Source organism: Acinonyx jubatus, chromosome A3 (assembly GCF_027475565.1).
Source record: "Acinonyx jubatus isolate Ajub_Pintada_27869175 chromosome A3, VMU_Ajub_asm_v1.0, whole genome shotgun sequence".
Classification (NCBI taxonomy): Eukaryota; Metazoa; Chordata; class Mammalia; order Carnivora; family Felidae; genus Acinonyx; species Acinonyx jubatus.
This window is the reverse complement of record NC_069388.1, coordinates 31,186,104-31,208,511: the sequence shown is the minus strand read 5'-3', so window position 1 is coordinate 31,208,511 and position 22,408 is coordinate 31,186,104. Positions and strand designations below refer to the sequence as shown.

General features: G+C 35.7%; 1 protein-coding gene across 2 annotated transcripts in view; it reads left to right on the top strand.

The window, feature by feature from the left end:
- Window positions 1-22,408, top strand: part of GPCPD1 (glycerophosphocholine phosphodiesterase 1) — a 56,153-nt gene that overhangs the window by 9,533 nt on the left and 24,212 nt on the right. For both annotated transcript variants that reach the window (XM_027069608.2, XM_053200220.1), the window contains exons 4-12: window positions 2,276-2,360; window positions 8,139-8,214; window positions 10,094-10,135; window positions 12,003-12,126; window positions 15,936-16,167; window positions 18,042-18,204; window positions 18,521-18,653; window positions 19,403-19,457; window positions 21,891-21,983. In XM_027069608.2, the coding sequence (XP_026925409.1) occupies window positions 2,276-2,360; window positions 8,139-8,214; window positions 10,094-10,135; window positions 12,003-12,126; window positions 15,936-16,167; window positions 18,042-18,204; window positions 18,521-18,653; window positions 19,403-19,457; window positions 21,891-21,983 (1,003 nt within the window). The remainder of the gene's footprint in view (window positions 1-2,275; window positions 2,361-8,138; window positions 8,215-10,093; window positions 10,136-12,002; window positions 12,127-15,935; window positions 16,168-18,041; window positions 18,205-18,520; window positions 18,654-19,402; window positions 19,458-21,890; window positions 21,984-22,408) is intronic.

The following is a 22,408-nucleotide window of genomic DNA, read 5'->3' as shown; positions in this document are numbered from 1 at the left end:
ACACTGAAATGTAATTGATTCATATATGTAGATAAACAGTGTTTCACATGAAGGACAGAAGATGATGATACAAGATGATAGAAAAGACATTTGCCTTGGACACCATTCTTGTATTTTAGAAGAGTATTTGGTGTGCTCTGCATTTTTGTTTTTGTTTTTTTTTAAGTAAGCTTCAGCCTAGCGTGGAGCCTAATGCAGGGCTTGAACTCATGACCCTGAGATTAAGAGTTGGCCGCTGAACCCACTGAGCCACCCAGGTACCCCCTCACTGTGGTCTGCATCTAAGCCCTCTGTACCTCTTTTTTTAGAATCTCTTAAGCCTCTCCATACCTACAGGCTATTAGGATTTTTTTTTTCAACTTAAAGATAATTTGAAGGTTGTAGTATTGTTTTCTAATAATGCAGAAAATGTGGGTCACTTGTGGTTTTATTTGCTCTTGTAGATTTTATAGTATTTGGGGGCAGGATATGAGGGGGCTATTCAAAATCAGGCAGGTATACTAGACCTCATTGTCCCTGTGTCCTCCCTTTTCTTGAATTTCATCAGATTATGTTCATTTTTGATGTCACTGAACAGTTCTGGTTCATTTTTAACTTTGCAACCTTTATTTAAGGGAAATGGAGTAAAAAGATTCATTGCTTTGTTCTCCCCATCTCTTTTCATTCAGTGGTTCTTAACCAGGGGTGCACATTAGACCCACTTGTGAGGGCTTTAAAAAATACACGTCTAGATCCTACCCCTGGGCAATGAGGAATAAATAATGCTTGAGAGAGGGGCCCAACACATTTTTCAAAGCTTCCCACTAATTTTATTGTACACATGGGGCTAGTTTCACATAGTCTGGCTGACTATGAATGAAATAGTATTAGAGATTTGCTATTTTTTTTGGAGCAGAGGTGAGAGAGAATTTCACCTCAGAGTTGGTAGAGTCTGCCTGGGGTGCTGTGTTGAAAAGATTCTGAGGCTTACCAGGGAAAAGTAGTGGGGCACGTATGCCAAGCATTTGCTATTCTTGTTTTATAGCAGTGCTTCTCGACCAACCTTACGTGTTCAGACACTCTGTGAAGTTTGATCAGACGCCACATGACCAGGCTCCACCCAGACCTATGAAATCAGAGTCTCCTAGGGTGGAGCCAAGGCATATGTATTTTATTACTACCAGATGAATCTAATTGTTGACCATGGGTGACAGCTGGTTGTGGAGATTTTGTTAGGAACCAGGATTGAGTCAGAGTGAGGATAATGCCCTAAAGCCTGTCTTGGCAGAGCCAGGTGGGGAGCCGTGCTAGCCATCTGGTGTCATGGAAGAACGTTTGGAGCTGCTGTTTATTCACCGAACTATTCATGCTGAATTAAGGTTTGGGTAACGGCCTGTGACGGTGGCTCTCAAACTTAAGTGTTCATCATCAGAGTCACCTGGAGGCTTGTTAAATTACAGATTGTTGGACCCTCCTCCAGAGTTTCTAATTCAGTAGCTGTAGGTGTGGCCTGAAAATTTGGATTTCTAACAAGCTCCAAGGTGATATTGATGGCCCTTGGATCACACTTTGGATACCACTGGTCTATGACTGGAAGGTAAAAGTCAGTTATCATCATGAATTGTAGTGATTTCTTTCACTGTTGAGTCAAAACTTTAGAACAGCAATAGACTATGTTAGCGTAGCATTGTTCGGAGGAAGACGTTGAGTTGAGACAAGTAAGATACAGATACTGATTGCTTGACTAGGGGAATGAATAGCCAGAGGCTGGGCGGGACAGTCAGAAAAAGGGACAGTTGGGAACATGAGTATAGCTTGCCTGCCTCAGCCCTAAAGCCTCTTAGGCCTGTAACATCTCTGAATAGGTGGCAAGTCAGAGAAGATTCTGACTCTGGCTTCCACCTTTGGGCTACTTTTTCTGTTTGGAACACTCTGGCTCTTTTATGGCTGATTCCTTCTCATCACGTAGGACTCCTGTCAGATAATTCTTCCTCATTGAGGCTTCTCCTCCAAAACCTCCTGTCATGTCAGAAAGGCCAAGCAGCCTTACTGTGTGTGTTTGGTTATTTGTCTACCTTCACCAGAAAGCAGTCTGCTTGAAGATAGGGCTCTTTCTGCCTTACTCATCACTGTGTTCCCAGTGCCTGGTGCAGGGTAGACCTGGAGTAAAATTTTGTGTGGGAATAAATAAATGCTGTTGGTCACAGACTTTGCTTGAGGGATTTTATGAATTGTGAAGTTTCTGTGCACTTTAGCTTCATCTTAATGCTGCTGCTCTAATTCTTTTTTGTCACAGCATGTTATGGAAAGCAACCATTGTACTCACTAGAGGAGTGTCAGTTCAGTACCGCTACTTCAGAGGGTGCTTTTTAGAACCAAAGGTATGTTTTCTTTATCTAGTTTCCAGTTTCGTTAACAAACTTACTTCTTTCAAAAGCAACTAATTTAAGTTTGGAAACATTCAAAGTAATATGAGTTTGGATCAAATAAGGAAAACAGAACTCTAGCTTAATAATATTTTAGTACTAAAAATCAAGGAAGTAGCCACTTCAGAGGCAGACGATGTCTGCAGTGGAGTTTTAAAAGACTAATAGTAAGTATCTTCTGCAGTATTCTTGTTATGAAATTGGTTTTAATGATAAGTGAATGTTGTCAGTAGCTGTACATTTTCTGTTACTTTTGTAAACCTGTTAGTAACCAGTTACAAGGGTTTTCTTTTTGTTTCATTTTTTTAATCCTTATGTGGTATGCATACATTTGGAGGAATATATAGCCAGCTTTGAGTAATTCTTTAAAAAAATTATTTCATAACAGCCATCTCTCAGTGGCTGCGTTGTTTTAACTCCTATCAAAACTGAAGTCATTCCTCTTTAGATTTTTTCAACAATGGTGTTGATAGGATCTTTTCTGAAGGCTTTTGGAATATCTGTTAAACCTAATCTGCTTGCTCACAATGATTTATTATTTGGGGATTGTTTTCATATTTGGAAAAGAAAAAAAAATTGATTCTTCCCTCTTATTTTAAAGATGCTTATTTCCTGAAAGGATTCTTTTCCTTCAGATTTTTATCTTTGAGCACACTTGGGCTGCATGTGAACAGGGGTTTAGGCAGGAGTCTAGGAAGCAAAACACGGAATAACCTTTTTAAAAGTTTTATTTCCCTTTGGGATCATTTAATACTTGTTACATGTGAAAAAATGCAAGCAGCCACTGTTAGCTCATTCTCTTAGCCACCATTACAGAAAAGAAAACTGACAAAGCCACTTCAGCTGTCTTTTGCACCTATTACGTTTCTTACTCCAAGAATATATTGTAAATACTCAGTAATTAAAACTACATTATGGTTGATCATTGTGTTGGCTTATCTTGACAATAGTCTCATTTTAATGACTTAAGAAAAGATCGTTTATTTGGCATAGGGGTTATGCATTGTGGCAAAGTTTTTTGGTATAAATTGAACAGTTGTGCAGGGACAGTAGGTCATAACACTCGTATCATCGAAGGTTTATTTGAGGATCCTGGTATGTGAAATTTGTAATATGTGAAATCAACTAAATTTTACTTACAGGGGTATTTGGACAAGAAAAATCATGAGTCTTTTGGGTGTAGTTTTCTAAAGTAAGACTATTGTCAACATGGATCAAATTAAGCCAACCTACAGTATTTTTCCTCTTCATTAAAAATGTAACCAAAAGCAGCAAATCAGTCCAAATTGCCTTTCTGAAAAAATTGGCAAGAAGTCTGCTTACAGTAAAAAACAAGTTTTTCCCCTTGTAATACTTGCAAAAGTTCACAGTATGTGTTGGTGAGTGTGTTTCTTTAAGTAGGTGCTCTGTATCGTGTACACATGTACCGTGTGATGCAGGGGCTGCCATGGTAAGTATGTTTTTCATGGACTAGAGTAAATAGCTACATAAAATCCCATGCATATAGCTACAGGGTTTTTTTCCCCACATGCCAGCTTAAAGTGACACTTCCTTTCTTTTAAAAGTTGGTGGCGCTTTTTAAGTGAAACATTTTAAATAGAAATAATTATGAAACTTTGTCTCCATTGTGCATTGTCAAATGATAAAACTAATGTGCAAAGAGCCTTAACACTGTAAAATGATACAAGCTATTGGGATATATATTTTATGAATATAAAGGATGATAGGAAAGCAAAGTAGTTATGAAACATTGAAAATCTGAAATGAGTAATGAGATTAATTTTGCTGAGTCACAAGTTTTAGGAGGTAGTCTACCCAAGCATTTGTAGAGCCTAAGCTAGAAATCTTGTGATCTTGTCACTTGACCTTCATATTTCAGTTTCCTTATTTATAAAATGAAAGGCTTGAACTATAGATTTCCTAGGTCCCTTCCATTGCTAAAATTTTATTGCAAATAAATAAAATTTTACCATTCATGCTTTTTCGTCTATTTTTGCTCTTTGTAACATATTCCTTTTAGATTAGAGGTTAAGAGTCTTGAAATCCCTTTTCTCTCAATTTTTCATGGCTAGCTATTCTCTTTTACTTTGTAGAATTCTAATAACATGTTAATAATGTTGAATTTTAAAATAATGTCATAAGTGACAAATCAAAATATCTTAAATGTAGCACACAAAGGTGGTAGATATTCCTGGAATGAAAACACGGGTGTGAGTCTGCAGATGGTCCATTAATTTCACATCTTCACCTAAGATGATTTTTCAGTGAACATGTAACATTTTTTTATCCATGTCTGTCCCTCTATATTTGTGGCTGGAATTAGGAATGTAACCTTATACTGAAATGTTACCCAATTTTTTATTATATTGTCTTAGAGATTTTTCATTCATTTCAGTGGAAATAGCTATTTTTCAGCAACTCATCTGCTTCTGATTTTTATAGGTGTTAATGTTTACTCATAATTAGGTCGTTACAATCTCTTACTTTGTTCTTAATCTCCCTTGATTTTTGTTAAAATCCTGTAACAAAAGGATCATCTGTGATAGGCACCTGATTGTTTATTTTTGCAGTAGCCCAGATTCTTTTTTGTATAGTAGTTTTCTTAATAAAATTTTCTTGGATGTGAAATACCTTCACCTGTTAACCTCAAATTTGAACCATCTCAGAAATGTCTGTCTGCCTCGCTTTCTTCACTTCATGCTTACTTACCTAGGTGACCATTTTCCTATTGGTCTTATTAAAAATAATTATTAAATAGCTATAGGTCTAGCCTCTGCCATCATAGATAAAAATTGCTCAGAACCCCTTTTTATATGCATCTTTTTTTTTTATTTTTCAAAATGTGGAAAAACAATAGTCAATAAAGTTTTAGAAGTTTACATTTGCATTTTTCATATTTGAAAGCAGCGATATTGCATGACTAGTTGATAATTTTGCTACATGGTTTGTTCAGAACAAAACAGACCAAAAACCTCAGTCTGCGTGTTGTTTCTCTCCATGCTTTTGATATTGCTGACTGGTGTCAGTCACTGTTTAAGAAAGCAGTCATTATACTTTTTTCTTTCTTTTCAGAAATAGATTATTGGTATTTTTGTTAATATGTATGTTTGGAAACATTTCAGCAACTATCTGATTTAATATATGCTAAATTGTGAAACAACTATCAGTAATGGAATACTGTCTTGGACTGATGATGTTATTTTTTTCTTCAAAGATCCACGTACACTTGACTCCAAAGTACTTAAAATTGTGGCAGCCTTTTACAGAATGGAACTGTTCTTTTTTTTTTTTTTTTCAGATCTTGAAGAATGAGTTTATTACAGTTAGCATGTTAAAAAAGATTGCATGTTTTGGGGTCATTACTGAGATTTTTAATTTCCCAGTGCTTAAGTCTTAAATTTCTTAAGAATTTCAGTAAGCTAAAATTTAAGATTACCTCCTAAAGTTTAATAAAGTAGCCACAACAATTTTGAAAGTTCAGTGTATTTTGGAACTTCGTGGATTTTTTTCTATATTGTAACATTTTATTGTACCAACCAACATGGATTTGTAGTGTGAACACTTGTATACACAATAAGTCACCTGTTGAATCAGCTCTTTGGACTGCTCCTCAAATGGTCCATTCTGTCAAGCCTAGGTTATTTTATGGTGGGAGTAGTGGTTTGCTACTAAAGCAGATGAGGGTGGAGTTATTAACATATTATTAAAATATGTTCTTTATCATATATATTTTATCCATAGGGCTATTCTTACGTGATTAAATGTAGATATTGTAGCTAACACTTTGTACAAAGTTCCACACCTGAATTAATACAAAAACAAACTCTTCTATCCACTTCTTATCCCTGCTGATATTTAATATTATGTTCCTGGCACCCTTTGAAGTCACCTGTGGTTTAGTAACTTCTATAAGACTGTACATTGCACCATCTTTGTAGCAAAGAGGGTATTTTCTGGGAAGGAGGGCATGCAGGGGAACTGAGAAGAATGGAGGAAGGGAATACATTAGATCTTTCTGGCTGCTGTTTATTGCTAAGAAACATTGTTCCTTTTTTGATATATACATTTGCATCATCTTTTGAGGATTAGAAAGTTTGACGTTTAAAACACAAATACAGAAAAATGTGATAGGGAAAAGTTGTAGTAAAAAATGTCTAGCGGATGTAGGATTAAATGTATCTCCTTTTTTTTTTATTTTTTATTTTTTTAGTGGAAATGAAATTCACCATATTTAAGATGAATAGTTTCACATTAAAAAAAAAAATTCATGAACACCTGCCCAGTCTACCAGTTCATAAGTGAACCCTTAAAACAGGGAGGTATTCAGCTAGAGAAAATAAGGATTTGCTATATTATCCCAGCATTAATGATTTGAATGAATACCTAATGCTATTTTAGTTTTCAAGTTCAAAGGTTTGCAAATTTTAAAAAAGATTTCAACCTCTGGTTATTTTTAAGTGGCAGAATTGTCTCTTGTGTTTAATTATTTTCTGTGCCTAATTTGTCTCATGCTCATTTGTTCTCATTTGGCACATTTAATACTCATCAATATTGAAATTCTGTAAAATGATATAGAAGCATATTTAATGTTGTCTAAAAGTGTACAGTATATAGAGAGAAACTTCTATGTTCTGTGCTTTTTAAGAGTATGCTTAGGAAAGGGCTTGAAGATTATGTATGACAACATTGACAGTGATTATCCCTAAGTGGTATGATAATGAATGATTTGTTTTTTCTTTTTGCTTCTTTATATTTTATTAAATGTCTTCTAAAGATGTGAAAAGAAGAGAAATGTAAAATACCTTATAAAGTTACAGTTTGAAATTTTGCTTCTAAAATGTGTACTTAAGGGTTTTGGCACATAAGTTTAGTCAATTTTTTTTTAATTAAAGGGAAATTAGGAAACAGTACTTCAGGCCTTTAGGTGTTGATAGTTCATTTTTTAATTGCTGTAGATATTAACACATAAAGCTTTATTTTCTTTTTTTAGTAAGAGAGCTTGATAACAGAAGACAATATTAGTTGTCACACTGTATGAGTTTATAAACTCTAAGGCATAGAGTAAAACTAGATGTTAGTTCCCCTTTTATCAAACTTACTCTTCAAAGTTACTCATGTACATGTCTTCTATTTTAGGGTTTTCTGTGCTTTTAGAAACACTGGTTTCTATGAGAAATCTTATGTTCTTCTTGCTATTTACTTACTATAATAAAGCACTTTATTATGCCCTCTAGTTCCTTGAGTAACTTGTGATCGTTGATCCTGAAGTACTTGCACCTACTGTTCCTACTATCACAGAGTTTAGGCTTTTTCCAAACACTTGGAGAGTTACTTAAGATGAGCTACTTTATTCCTTGACTGCTGACATAACCAAGCCTAAATTATATTTGGTGTTAGTTTAACTTAAGACAGAACATCAGCTAAAGATGAAAATTTCTTTTAAAATATTTTGAATATTGTAGGCAGATTTAAGAATAAGGTTAAGATGGTTTTATGTGCCAGTTTCATCTCATTTTTCTCTGTTTACTGCCTCACCCTCATTTTCTTCCAGCACTCATCATGTTTTGTGACCTGGTACATTCCTGATTTCTGGCATATAACATTGATAAATAACAAGATGAATCTCTTGGTTTCATATTTAGTATAAGACTTAGGCCACAAACATCTAATGGAGTCATGGGTAGAAAATAAGATCTAAGAAATTATTGCAGACGTTTAACTTTTAAATTGCAGACTATCGGTGGTCCATGCCAAGTCATAGTTCACAAGTGGGAGACTCATCTACAACCACGATCAATAACCCCTTTAGGTATGGGCATTAACTGCATCTGTTTGAGGCATATGCATTAAAGTTACTAATATGCTGCACAATGGCTTAGTGGGATTTAATAAATTTTTATTCTAAAGTTTAAGGTCAATGCATTGTCAGTACTGCAAATTTCACTTAGCATATCATGGATCTTTTAAAACTAAACAGTTCTTAATTGCCTTTCTTTATAAACTTTGTTAGAAATGCTTGCCAAGTTATTTGGGGGGTGGTTAGATTGATTTATTGTGAAATATTTATTTTCATTTGGAGTAGTTACAGAGTTTGTAAAATACCATTCTTCTTGACTCAGCATCCATGGCTTTGATTATTTGCTCAGAGAGCTTCAGAGAACATTTGAGGAAAGAATTAATCCAAAACAAAGATTCTTAAATTTTTAACTTTGAATAGTAAGAGCAGTAGAATAAGTTATCCTATTTATTGTGTTTTGTTTTGTTTTGTTGTTTTTAACTAGTAAGTACTTGAATAAGCTTGTATGAACGCATTCAGATTTCTTGGTGGTAGCAGACGTATTTTCCTCCTAATTTACTTAAATACCTGCTGGCTATGTTTAAATGGATAATCAGTTTTGTTTTGTTTTTTAAACATCATTCAGTTTTCTTGTGCCTAAAAATGGCATTTCTCTTCATACAAGTATTTTTGAATTTCCTTTTCCATACTGAGATTATAAAATTTGAAGTTCATTTCACATACGTAAATTCCCCACTTGGATTCATCTGTAAATTGACTCAGTGCTGAAAACTGTTTCTTTTAGTTTCTAGAGAGAATTAGCATTTAAAGATAATAAATGGCTTGCTAGTAGCTATCTTAGATTAGAAAGTAGTGAGAGATCCTGCTTTAGCCTGTGGCAAGGGCACATCTTTGTTTAAACAGATATTTCATTCCATCCTCTTTATTGGATTTTCTTTTTTTGTTGTAATACATTTTTGATAGTATATTTAGAATTTTCGTGATAGTGTACTTTAGAATTATAATAGTCCCATACTGAGGTTGGAAAATAATTAGGTATTAAAGATTAAAAAATAATTTGCGTTTGGAAGCATCTTGCCGTTAAATATATATTTACTTATTGTGAGAAGTGAGATGTTTGTTTCTGGTCTTCTAAAAATTAATGTTATACTTTTAGAAAACATAACTTCTAAACTTAAGAGCTGCGTGAAGTCTACCAACAATCTTTATTGGAAACTATCACACTTTTTTTAAGGAATATATCAGACTTACGTTTATCGTAAAACTGGGAAAGGAAGTAGAAGGGGAGATAGCGTTTTACTCAAGAGGGTGGGGCTTACCAGCTTTTCTTACTTAGCTGAAATTTCTGTTAGAAGGGAATGTGCTAGCACTTATTCTTTTGGTAGTTCCTCACAGCTCTGTATACACAGGTAAGTTTGTGCTGTTTGTAAAGCTTGTAGCCGGCTATAGAGAATAGTTGGGGTTTGAGGAGAATTACCTTTTAGATAAGTTCAGAATATGCACTACATAAGAATAAGCATTTTAATTGTGCCAAGACCTTTGGTTTAAACAATCAGCCGGGAGATACTGTTGTCCAGCAGCCTGTCTCATAAATTGGTGGGTGCAGAGGTTTGCCCCAGAGCCTCCAGAGCACCTCTCTGAGGAGTTTTCTTTCTCTTCTTGTAACACCACGAATCATCACCAAGTTTGTAAGCACTTTTACCGTTTGAGAGTCTCCTTAAAAGGGAATTCTTTATTGAGGGCTACAATAAATATGCTTATTCACTTTGGGCTGCTTGTAAATTTTAGATTTAATATTTTTAAAAATCCTTAAGGTGGGTGATTTCTCAGTTGTTCACTCTGTATACATCATGAATTTTAACTGAGTTTTTTTATTTTCCTTCAATTCTAGAAAGTGAAATTATTATTGACGACGGACAATTTGGAATCCACAGTAAGTGAGACTGAGTTTTGAAGATCTTTACTGATAATTGAGATGTTACTTTACATTTCATTAGAAACAGCACAGGGAACTATGACAGAGCATGATATTGAAAACAGAGACTAGATCCAAGAAACAAGTACATTCTGTTAGGTAATAGTTTCCAATATAATTCTTAAACTTTAAAATTTTATCCTTTCGGTTTTTATTTGACTGGTGACTTTGGGTATATGAGTTAATGTACTTAACTTGAAAGTATTACACCTAACTGTTAATATATCATCACTTTTTGACATTTATGTTTGATATTAATGTTTCTAAACATTCTAAACTCTTCAGCTAAGCTTGTGCATTTTGTGTATGTGTATATGCATTTACAGTAAGATCCAGATTAAACAAAATGTTCCAGTAATTCTCCTGAGATTTTTAACAATTAACTTACAGTATAGTAGACAATGCTTTTTCTTCTGAATATGTTGAAAATGTTACCCATTCATATATTTTTTTGCTTCAGTAAATACTTCATCCTGAGGGTTTAAGTTGTCTTCAATGACTGGAATTCTCACAGTATAATAGCATTATCATGCTAAACTGCATTTTTATTTTAGAACCTATACTGTAGAAGTCAAAGATAGAAGGGGGGGGGGGGTGGTGAGCAGAATGTGTGCTTGCAGTGACTGTGAACCAGAGATAAATTGCTGATCCTAGGTACTTGTGTTTATACATTTCAAAAATATTCATGCTTTGACAGTATTTGGATAGGAATTTAACTTCTTTTCCTTAATTTTATTTGGGATTACAGTATTTATATTACATTGTAAGGTAGCCTAAAATACTTGAATAGCTTTAGCATGTAGTGTTTTAGAGTCTTGTCTTCTTTATTTACAAAAGATTATATTTTTATGTGACATGTTTTAGAGAGCTTGGTTTATGGAGTAGTTTTCTCATGTCCTTAACTATAGTGCATGACATTACATCCCTCTATTGTATGTTAGTTACTATGTGTAGTTATAAATGCATGGCATTTCTTTCCTCCTTTGTAGTTGTTATTCTCTTAAAACTCAGCTTAAGTTAGCTTTCAGGATGAAAAGCCATTTCTCCAACTTTGTCCATTTCTGAGAAGAGTTTAAAATTAAAAAGGATAATGGTTTCTCTTTATTTTTAAGATTTGAAAATTATTAAACCTTTTAAAGTTATACCTAAAGGAAAAGGTTTCTTCTTTTTTTCAAGTCCTGTTGATAAAAAAAACAAAAAAAACAAAAACAACTCACGTTCAGAACAGTTGGTAACTCTCTGGTATTTATGAAACTTTCATTACATATGTTAGCAAGAAATTTCAAGTTAAATAATGCTAACACAGTGTTACCATGATCATGCAATTTATTTATGGCAGAAAATATAAATGTGAGAATACATAATTCACTCACAGTTTTGTCCTTACCTTCCCATGTTTGAAGCTTCAGCTGTAGTGATATGACTAGTTTCACCTGCATAGCTCATGTGAAGCTTTGCAAGTGTGATCCCCAGTGAAACAGCTGCTAGGTTAGAGATATTTGGAACATATATTCTTCCAGAAATAGATTTGTATAACTTCGATAATGGATTCAGTGAGAATTTACTTAAGTTTAAATTTATGTAAGTTGTTACATATGGTTAGTTGTTAATATTCATTCAACTTTTTTCCCCTTAATATAAAAGTGTTTTTCAGTGATAAATTTAAGACTATCTCTATGTTTGCTTTGGAGAGAACTTCCAGTGATATATAACTTGAGTGTATTAAAATGTGAACATGAACTAGAATTATCAACATGTGTTGTACTTAACAGATTGCTTCAAAACATATGTATAATAATTACTGTTTTCATATTTACTCTGCCAGATGGTGTTGAAACTCTGGATTCTGGATGGCTGACATGTCAGACTGAAATAAGATTACGTTTGCATTATTCTGAAAAACCTCCTGTCTCAATAACAAAGAAAAAATTAAAGAAATCTAGATTTAGGTATTGCAATGTGTATGTTACTTAGACCATTTGTTTTTACTAATGCTGTAGGTTTCTTTTCTTTTTTTTTTTTTAATGTTTATTTTTGAGAGAGAGAGTGCACGCACATGAGAGGGGGACGGGTAGAGAGACACACACAGAATCCAAAGCAGACTCCAGGCTCTGAGCTGTCAGCACAGACCCCGACATGGGGCTCAAACTCATGAGCCAGAGATCATGACCAGAGACAAAGGTGGATACTTAACTGACTGAGCCACCCAGGTGCCCCTGACCCATTTGATTTTTAGCCTTTAAGTGTATAAACTAAGAACATAACACACTTATAGATAATGTTACATTTTCTAATTGAAGGGTCTTGTAAGAGTGAACTGCCTCCCTGACTCAGATTGTTACAGTTAAACATACTAGTCTTTTTTTTTTTTTTAATGTTTGTTTGTTTTTTGAGAGAGAGAGAGAGAGAGAGACAGACCAAGCATGAGCAGGGAAGAGGCAGAGAGAGAGGGAGACACAGAATCCAAAGCAGGCTCCAAGCTCCAAGCTGTCAGCACAGAGCCCGACATGGGGCTTGAACCCACAAACCATGAGATCATGACCTGAGCCAAAGTTGGACACTTAATCAACTGAGCCACTCAGGTGCCCCACTTCTCTTAGTCTTAACTGCTAAATTTGAAACCAGAAAATTTTGGTTTTATATAGATAAGTGATTTCCAAGTGTATGTATCTTTGTAGTTTCTACTATTTAAAATTTCTTAGTGTTGCAATATTTAAACTTGCCATTTGAGCCCTGCGTTGGGCTCTGTGCTGACAGCTTGGAGCCTGGAGTCTGTTTCAGAGTCTGTGTTTCCCCCTCTCTCTGCCCCTCCCCTGCTCGAGCTCACTTGCTCTCTCAAAAACATTAAAAAAAAAAAAAATTTTTTTTTTTTTTAAAGAAATTAGTAGATAATTAATGGTTGGGGTTCTGCTTGGATTGCAAATGCATACGGAGTCCTATACCATTCTTGTTTATGTAGAAGTTACTTTGAGTATTTGTATATATTATTGTGTTACTCAGGCTTATATTGGAATCTTTTTGTATAACCATACTTTGGTGGGCTCTACTAATTAAGTAACTGATTCCTATTGAAATAATTGTGTATGGGACACCTGGCTGACTCAGTTGGAAAAGTACGTGACTCTTGATCTCAGGGTCCTGAGTTAGAGCCCCATGCTGGGTGTAGAGATTACTAAAAAAAAGAAACTTAAAAAAATTCTGCATAACTAGAAATTTGTGTTTGTTCTGACCACCTTTCCCCCACCCCCCAATTCATTAGTGATAGACTAAACCCTCATGGCATAGGAAATAAATTTACCTGCAAGAATATCAGGACTTTAAAAATCTAGCAAAGGTTATACATTTTAACACTTTTTTTTTTAATGTTTATTTGTTTTTGAGAGAGAGAGACAGAGCGGGAGTGGGGGAGGGGCAGAGAGAGAGGGAGACACAGAATCTGAAGCAGGCTCCAGGCTCTGAGCTGTCAGCACAGAGCCCCCACGCAGGGCTCGAACTCACGAACCATAAGATCATGACCTGAGCCAAAGTTGGACACTCAACTGACTGAGCCACCCAGACACCCCAAAAGCTTGTACATTTTAAGTAAAACACTAGACATGTTGTTCTGTCTCATTATCACTAAGTTTTAAATACAAGTTTCTCTTTTATTTGACTTCATCAATAAGGGGAAAGCAGTGTCTCTTTATGATAGATTATAACCTTCATATAGCTACTTAAAGAAAACCTTTAACATAAATGACTAAAATTCTTTCATGGATCCCTTTAAACTTGAAATTTTTTATTTTATTAAAACTTTTTTTTTTTTGCTACAACACATTGCTGTTAGCAAAATTGTCATTTTTTATTTTTATTTTATTTTTTTTAATGTTTATTTATGAAAGGGGAGAGACAGAAAGTGAGCAGGAGAGGGGCAGAGAGAGGGAGACACAGAATCTGAAGTAGGCTCCAGACTCTGAGCGGTTAGCACAGAGGCTGATGTGAGGCTTGAACTGACAGTCTGTGAGATCATGACCTGAGTGAAGTCGGTCACCCAACTGACTGAGCCACCCAGGTGCCCTAATAGTCATTTTTTAAAAAATCTTTATGCCTTTCTTGCCCATTTATTACTATGCACTTGTGATCTCTTTTCGTATATCCTGGTAGAGAATGTTTGTTCCTTCAGGCTAACTAATAGAGTCAGTTGTCCAGAACTCTTAAGAGTTAGACTTCTGAGAAAAGATGATTTTTGTTTCTATTATTAAAATACTACTCTTGATTTTACTGTGTGATTATAGAACAGTATTGCTAATTGAGTTGTGTAGATATACCCTCTGAGAGACCTTGGGCCTCAGCAGTGGTTGGAGGCAGTAGGTTATGTAGAGAGAGCAGGCCCCACTAATACAGTTCCATTATTTGTGTTATCAGATCTCATTTAAATCTAGAGTGAAAAGTTTTCATACCTTAACTGTTACTCTATACAGCAGGTAACATCACTTCTATGTTCATAGTTTATAATTGTTTAATCTATGTACACTTTTTTCTTTTTTCTTTTGTAATGTTTATTTTTGAGAGAATGAGAACGAGTGGGGGAGGGGTGCAGAGAGAGAGAGAGAGAGGGAGACACAGTATCTGAAGCAGGCTCCAGGCTCCGAGCTGTCTGCATAGAGCCCGATGTGGGGCTTGAACTTGTGAGATCATGACCTGAGCTGAAGTTGGACGCTTAACCAGCTAAGACACCCAGGCGCTCCTAATCTATGTACATTTCAATTGGTGCAAGAAATATTCTAGAATTGAGTTGACTCTTTGGCATTACAAGTATGCTATGCAAGTAATTGTTTCTCATTGGGAGGAGACCGGTTTTTGTGGCTCTCTGGCTTAGACAGTTTGGTCTTTGTTTTCATTGCTTGAAGCCTATAAAAAGTTTTAGACTCTTGGTCTGTTTTTTGTTCACTTGTTTCATTTAGAAAGCACATAAATATAAATACATAACACATGTAAAAAGTATGCATACACACAAATAGATTTAATACAATATTTTTCCTTAATAATGTACTTTTCCCAGAGTACCTGGACTCACTGTGGATAAGGTAGAAGAAAAGGGAAAAGTTTTAATTTACAGCCTCCAACTCTAGTCTTTTAATGTACACTAACAATATGGTTCAATTTTATGCTTGTTTTATATGTATGTTCTTTAGTAAGACATTTCAGAAGAATTTGACATGGCCAGTTATAAATGAGATAATAGTAAATGCCTCTATAGATTCAGTTTTTTAAAAAACAATGAAAACAACTTCAGGCATAATGAGCATGTATCTTGTTTTTTTTAATACTTTGCAGAAATATATGTAGATAAAAACATTAGTATTTTATGAAACAACTAATGCCATAACCTGTAGTATGATGCAGTCTTATATAATATGGTATTTGTGTTATTTAAAGAATTAGCATATTCAAGGAAAACTTGTTTTTTAATTAAAAAAAATTTTTTTAACATTCATTTTTGAGAAACAGAGTATGAGTGGGGGAGGGGCAGAGAGAGAGGGGGACACAGAATCTGAAGCAGGCTCCAGGCTCTGAGCTGTCAGCACAGAGCCCGATGCGGGGCTCGAACTCACAGACCGCAAGATCATGACCCAAGCCGAAGTCAGGGGCTTAATCAATTGAGCCACCCAGGTGCCCCCAGGGAACACTTTTGAATTTAGCATTTAGGTAACATTTGTATGAGTTTTCCTCTTCCATTTTTGTTTTTTGCATTTCATTATTTTTTCCTTTCATGTAGGGTAAAGTTGACACTAGAGGGCTTGGAAGAAGATGACGATGATAGGGTGTCTCCTACTGTTCTTCACAAAATGTCCAACAGCCTGGAGATATCCTTAATAAGCGACAATGAATTCAAGTGCAGGCATTCGCAGCCAGAGTGTGGGTATGGCTTACAGCCCGATCGTTGGACAGAGTACAGCATACAGACAATGGAACCAGATAACCTGGAACTAATATTTGATTTTTTTGAGGTAAGTGATTATTTCACTGAGGGGATTGAGAAAGAATGCAAGCATGGGCTTATTTTTATATGTTTTAATTTTTGTAGTCTGATTTGTGTAAACCCATGATCATACATCTTTTTAGATGTTTATTCTATACATTTTAGCAGGCTTAAAAAACTTGGAGTTGATAGATCAAGTACTATAAAAAGAATTTCAGCTGAATTGATGTTTTACATCAATGTAAGTGCCTGGTTGTTTTTTTTTTTAAGATTTTTAACGTTTTATTTTTATTTTTTTTTTTTTTTTTTTTTTTTTTATTTATTTTGAGAGAGAGAGCAAGGGAGAGGGGCAGAGAGGGAGTGAGAGAGTCCCAAGCAGGCTCTGCACTGTCAGCACAGAGCCTGATGCAGGGCTCGATCTCACAGACTATGAGGTCATGACCTGAGCTGAAATCAAGAGTCACTCAACCCACTGATCTACCCAGGCACCCCAAAGAATTTTTTATTTTTAAGTAATCTCTGCACCCAACATGGTGCTTGAACTCACAATCCTGAGATCAAGAGTCACGTGCTCTTCCAATGGAGCCAACCAGGTGCCCCTGTGCCTGTTCTAAATGTAAATGAATAATATCCAAAGGAGCCGCTAAGGGTAAATAGAGGGACAAGCAGACTGTATAACTATTGGTGGGCAACCCAGTGTCACCAGCATGATTGTGTCCTCTTTATGACTGAAGTCTGTGGTTTATTGAGGCATTTTATTATAAGAATGCATCATAACAGTGAACTCATTTTTGCAACTTTACTTGATATTATAAATACATAGTAAAACATAGTTACTGTGAAAATTGCGCCAGGTTGTTTAGAATCTGCTACCAGCTTTCTAGAGCTGCTTGTGACTCTCAACATTAGAGCTCTCTGGCTTGCTGGGCTGTACAGGTGCTCTCCTCTCCACAAGTCATGCGGGGTCCTCCGCTGAGGTCCTTGCTTTATTGTGCCTGGCTAGTAGTTATGTGTACTGCTTTCCTGACACTCTTGCTCTTTGTCACTTGCACTCCCATTTCCATTAGATTAGAGCACCTAACCACAGTTTTGTGAAAATAGCAGAATACAGAATGGATTTAAGTTCGCAGGTAGTGCCTGTTACCCATAATTAAAATCATTATAGTCTTCAAGTTTTAAGTCTTTATGCATAGCTGTTGCAACTGGCATTTTGGCTACCTTGCATTGTATGGGATTTAAAGTGTTCCTTTCAAAAAACTACAATAAAGAATTCTATTTTTAAAAAAAATCTCTGATTCAGTGTTCCCTAAGTAATAAGATCTGTGGGACTTTATTATAAAAATGTGAGGTTTTGGTTGACTGTTTCCTTATTTCTTCAGGATCTACCTTTTAATATCTCTTGAACATCCTAACTTCCTTTTCATTTGGTGAGCAGTTTTGGAAATACTATTTCTTTCATAGATTAGGCTGATAAAATATCCAGTGTAATCTCAAAGTGAGTATTCAGTTTCCTAGAGAGTTAACTATCCCTTTATGTCACCTGTGTGGATTCATTTTTACAGAATATAATACACATTAACAGCCCACTACAGATACTTATTAGTCTTTGAATGTAAAAGTACTTAGAAACTTCATCAGTGTTTTAAATTCATCTAATACATGTTAGAGGATCAGAAGTGCAAATCAACAGTTACAACTAATCAAGTACCATATAAAATCTTAAAATATTATATATTAAAAGAAAATGTATCTTTTATATTACAAAGGAGCTATCTGAATTACTTGAATATAAGTTTGATTCATATTTTATGGATCTTCCTCCATAGGTTCTGAATTAATGGAAAATATTGAAGTATAAGAAATTGAATTCATACCTCTTTTTTTTTTTTTTTTTTTTTCCAGGAAGATCTCAGTGAACACGTAGTTCAGGGTGATGCTCTTCCTGGACACGTGGGGACAGCATGTCTCTTATCATCCACCATTGCTGAGAGTGGGAAGAGTGCTGGAATTCTCACTCTTCCCATCATGAGCAGAAATTCCAGAAAAACAATAGGCAAAGTGAGAGGTAAGCCTGGAGAAGTAGAGGGTCCCTTTACAAATGAGCAAAGATTAAGTTCAAATTTTAGCTAGCGTCAAATTGAGCTTTTGCGAATGGTGGTGATTAAATTAATAATTTGTTTTAGAATATTTACTACTATAGTAACAAGGGGCATCAATTACATTTTCTGGAAGCTTTATTTGAATCAGTTTTGACTTGTTATTTTCTATTTGATAGAGATAAAGTTGGTTTGATTGGTATTGAAATGTAGTGCCATTTAAATGTTCATCGTGACCTTTTTAATCATCTTTGTCTTTGTTTCTCCCCTTTTTTTCTATGAAAGTTGACTATATAATTATTAAGCCATTACCAGGATACAGTTGTGATATGAAATCTTCATTTTCCAAGTATTGGAAGCCAAGAACACCATTGGATGTTGGACATCGTGGTGCAGGGAATTCTACAACAACTGCTCAGTAGGTTGACTATTTGAGTGGTATTAGCATTTGGTAGCTTATGCACGGTAAGGTTCCATTGGTTTGGCCCACTAAAGGTCAAATGAGCCTTTTATTATTACCTGGGATTTGATGTAATTTGGTGATTAGGGTTCCCAATTCAAATTAATTGGAGACTCTCTCCTAAGACTATCTGGTTAATCTAATGTCTGCTGAACTGATGTCGAGAGGGACATTAACAAGAGAAATCCAGGAAAGCTTGATGCGGGGAGGCAGCCCAAACCTCAGTCTGTGTGTTGTGATCCCAGCTTTTGGCATGCTTCCCTTTCTGGGGCTCAGTTTCCTCACCTATTCTCAGTATCATTTCCATACTTCTGCCCTGCTGGGTGTCAGCCTTTCCCCACTCCCCTGGTCTGCCAATATTGAAGTCCTCTGAGGCACCATTGCAAGGAGCAAGTATCTGCGTCTCTCATACGTCATGTTGCTGCAAGATTGTTTTCCTTGATAGGTCAACTCACTTGGGGAGGTATGCGTGGGTGTGGGATATGTTTATATTAAGCTTGTAAATACCTATAATCATTAGAGCTTGCATTTATGGAATAAATGCATACACCAACTAAGTGATGGTCACAATCTTAATTTGGTGGTGGCAGAAGTAGCCTCAAAACAGGATAAGAACTGTTTCCATTGTTGAAGATAGAGTTGGCTTATCACATTTGTTTTGTCTTTTCTATAGTGGATGATAACTATATATAGTTCTTCTCTTTCAGGCTTGCTAAAGTTCAAGAAAATACTATTGCTTCTTTGAGAAATGCTGCTAGTCATGTAAGTGACCCTCTCTTCTTTTAAACAACTTGGGAATATTGGTCCAAAGGTAGGAAAGTAGAGAAATGTGGGCCTAGGGAGTCTCTTCCATTAGTAGCTTAAAAAAGTTAAGTAGGTTGAAACTGGATGCTTCTTCTGAATGTATATCTAAGTGAAGATAAAGTATCTCTGAGCATTTGTTTTTAGATTCTTGGTGAAGATTGGCATGAAAACAATGGAATCATTAGCATTAGCATCTCTGTTTGAGGTTACAAGTTTTGAGTGATGGGGGCAAGGAAAACATTCCCCAGTAAGCATTCGTTTTCATTAACTCAGTAATGTGCTCATTCAGATACTTTGGAAATAATGCTTATAGAAGGATTTGATAGTGGTTTTATGTTAACATTTAAGTCTGTCAGTTTATATCCTGCATACCATCTTGATTAGTTAAATTATGTTAAATTAAGAAATTTATCCAGTTATAAAGTGTCCATTTTTTAGCTTGTAGTTTTTTCCAGCGACTGCAACTTGACATATTTAATCAAGAACCTGAGATTCCCCTGTGGCTCCCTGCTGCCCTGTACCTGACTAAAAGGCCTCATGCTCCCAAGTTAGGCTAAGGTGAAAACGGAGGACCATCTCATGCTCTTATTATCATTTTTTTCCCCACAGTGTCCTCCACATGCCTTAAACTTTGCCTTTTAAAAAAGAGTTCAGCAAGTAAACTTGATTAGAGAGATGTTTAACTTTATCACTTATATGAGCACACTTATTCTAAGACATACTTTTTCATATTTTAGCATCTCTAAAATGGGTATGGGTTTTACAACTTTCTTAACCTTGCATCATGGTTTGGCACCATTTTTTCCCCTTTTAGTTGTATATAAATGTTGCATTTTATAGTTCATTACATCTTACATTAATTATTTTAATGTTTAAAAATATTAATAGTGGACACTTCTATCTTTGTGTTGAAAGGATTATATTAAATCTATGAGTATGTTGGGCTCTAGTTCATCATTTGGAACCAGTTTTAGTTCATTGTAGCTAACTTTTCTGAACATTGGTTTATTAGCTGTAAGTACATGAAGATCCCTGTTAAGGAACTTTAGCTGTCTCCATGCTTTTTGAGAGAGGATGTCATTAAGCCTTTTTTTCTTCCATGTTCTGATGAGATCCTTTGTAATTCATGCTGATCACATTTCAGAATGCCATATGCAAGTTATTAATGGCTTATTTGTTTTAATGTTACAAATATCCCTGTAGAGGTTCTGGTACGTTATTGGCTTATTTCTTAGAGCTCACTCACACATGGATTTTGGGATCAAGTTTTATCACTTGGTAAAATTATCTTCCTGAAGGATGGTGATCCTGTAAAGTTAAACATTTAAACTAAAGAGCTACATAATTCGTTTAATTTTTGTAATTATTTAAGGGTGCTTGGGTTTGTTCTCTTCGGTAGAAAAGCTTTGTGTTATTGTCTTGTTTACAATACTAGAAGAAGGTAAACTTATTTCCTGCTTCAGAAGTCATTAAGGAAATGGGCTCCTTCGATTCTAGTCTGGGATCCACGTGTGCTCACAAGTTCAATACCCTCCATGACCTAAAGCTCGGGGAGGGGTGCAAGTGTATCATCCGTCCCCACACAACACTTCTCTGGGCTGCAATATCGAACAGAATTCTCAGACCTTGTTTCCTTTGATCCCAACTGGCTTTCTTTCAGTGAACTCACACCTTTGTGGGTCAGTTTATGTTCTCAGCTTTATTTGAATTAATTCTTATGTCAGAGTGGGTCCGACTTGGAAAAATGCATCCTTAACTCATTCTTGTCGTCCTCCATCCTGTTGCAGCTCTGTCCGGAGATTGGGCTTGTGCGGTGCAGTTCTTGACCCCATTGCTGCTCTCTGTGTTTTCAGCAGCACCGTCCTTTCCTCTTGACGCTGCTTCTGGGGTTTTGCCTGGAAGGGCTGGAAGGTGTGCTGCTCATGTTCAGCAGGGAGCAGAGCTAAGGCATGGCAGTTTACTCCTTTCCCTCCTCATCTCCAAGGGCCAGCTGTCCAGCTCTGGGACCTAGGGGCAAGAAGGCACCAGCTGGCCCTGTACTCCTGGCTCTTGGTGGACTCCATTTCTGCTAATAGCAGTGGTGGAGGTGACAGGCCGGCTGTTGCCACAGAGTGGCCCTGGGATGTGTTCAAGAAGATCAGTGCCCATATTTTTGCCAGGAAAAAATTGCTATGCTATCACAATGAAGTAAATACTTAAAATTGTTTTCAGAGAAGAAATTAGTTTTTAGAAAAAACTTGAAGTATAACATTAATTCATGAGGAGGTTTTTTGTTTTTATGTACAAGTCTGTAAGTTTATAGTGAACAGTAAATTTTTTACGTCCTTGTAGTTTTGGATGTATTGTGGGCCAGGTAGTGTTTTTCAAATCCCTGTTTCCTTTATTTGTTAGGGTGCAGCCTTTGTAGAATTTGATGTACATCTTTCAAAAGATTTTGTGCCTGTGGTGTATCATGATCTCACCTGTTGTTTGACAATGAAAAAGGTATGTTGAAATTCCTTCATTTTTAACTCTTAGAGTTACTTAGGTTTGAACACTAGAAAGTTGGTTTTATGTATATGTATATATTTAGTTATTTATTAAGTAGAGTTGATCAGTTCATTTTCTTAGTTGATTACTACCAATTCTTTCCTCTGTCAAGCTTTTGCAACATCAAGAGAGTGAGGAGACAGGAATAATAATTCCCTAGAGCAGGATCTCTGTACTGCTCAATTTGCTTTTTTCTGTTATCTAACAAAAGGACGTTCCAGGTGCCTTTTATGTCAGTCTGCCACTGTTCCTGTATTGAAGCAAGAGAGGAAGCTTTTATAGTGTCTATTTTCTAGGCTCCCTTCTGTTTCTGCCTCCAGCTTTTTCTCAAATTAATATGCTAATATGATTTGGCAAAATGAGAAGAGCCACAGTGGAAA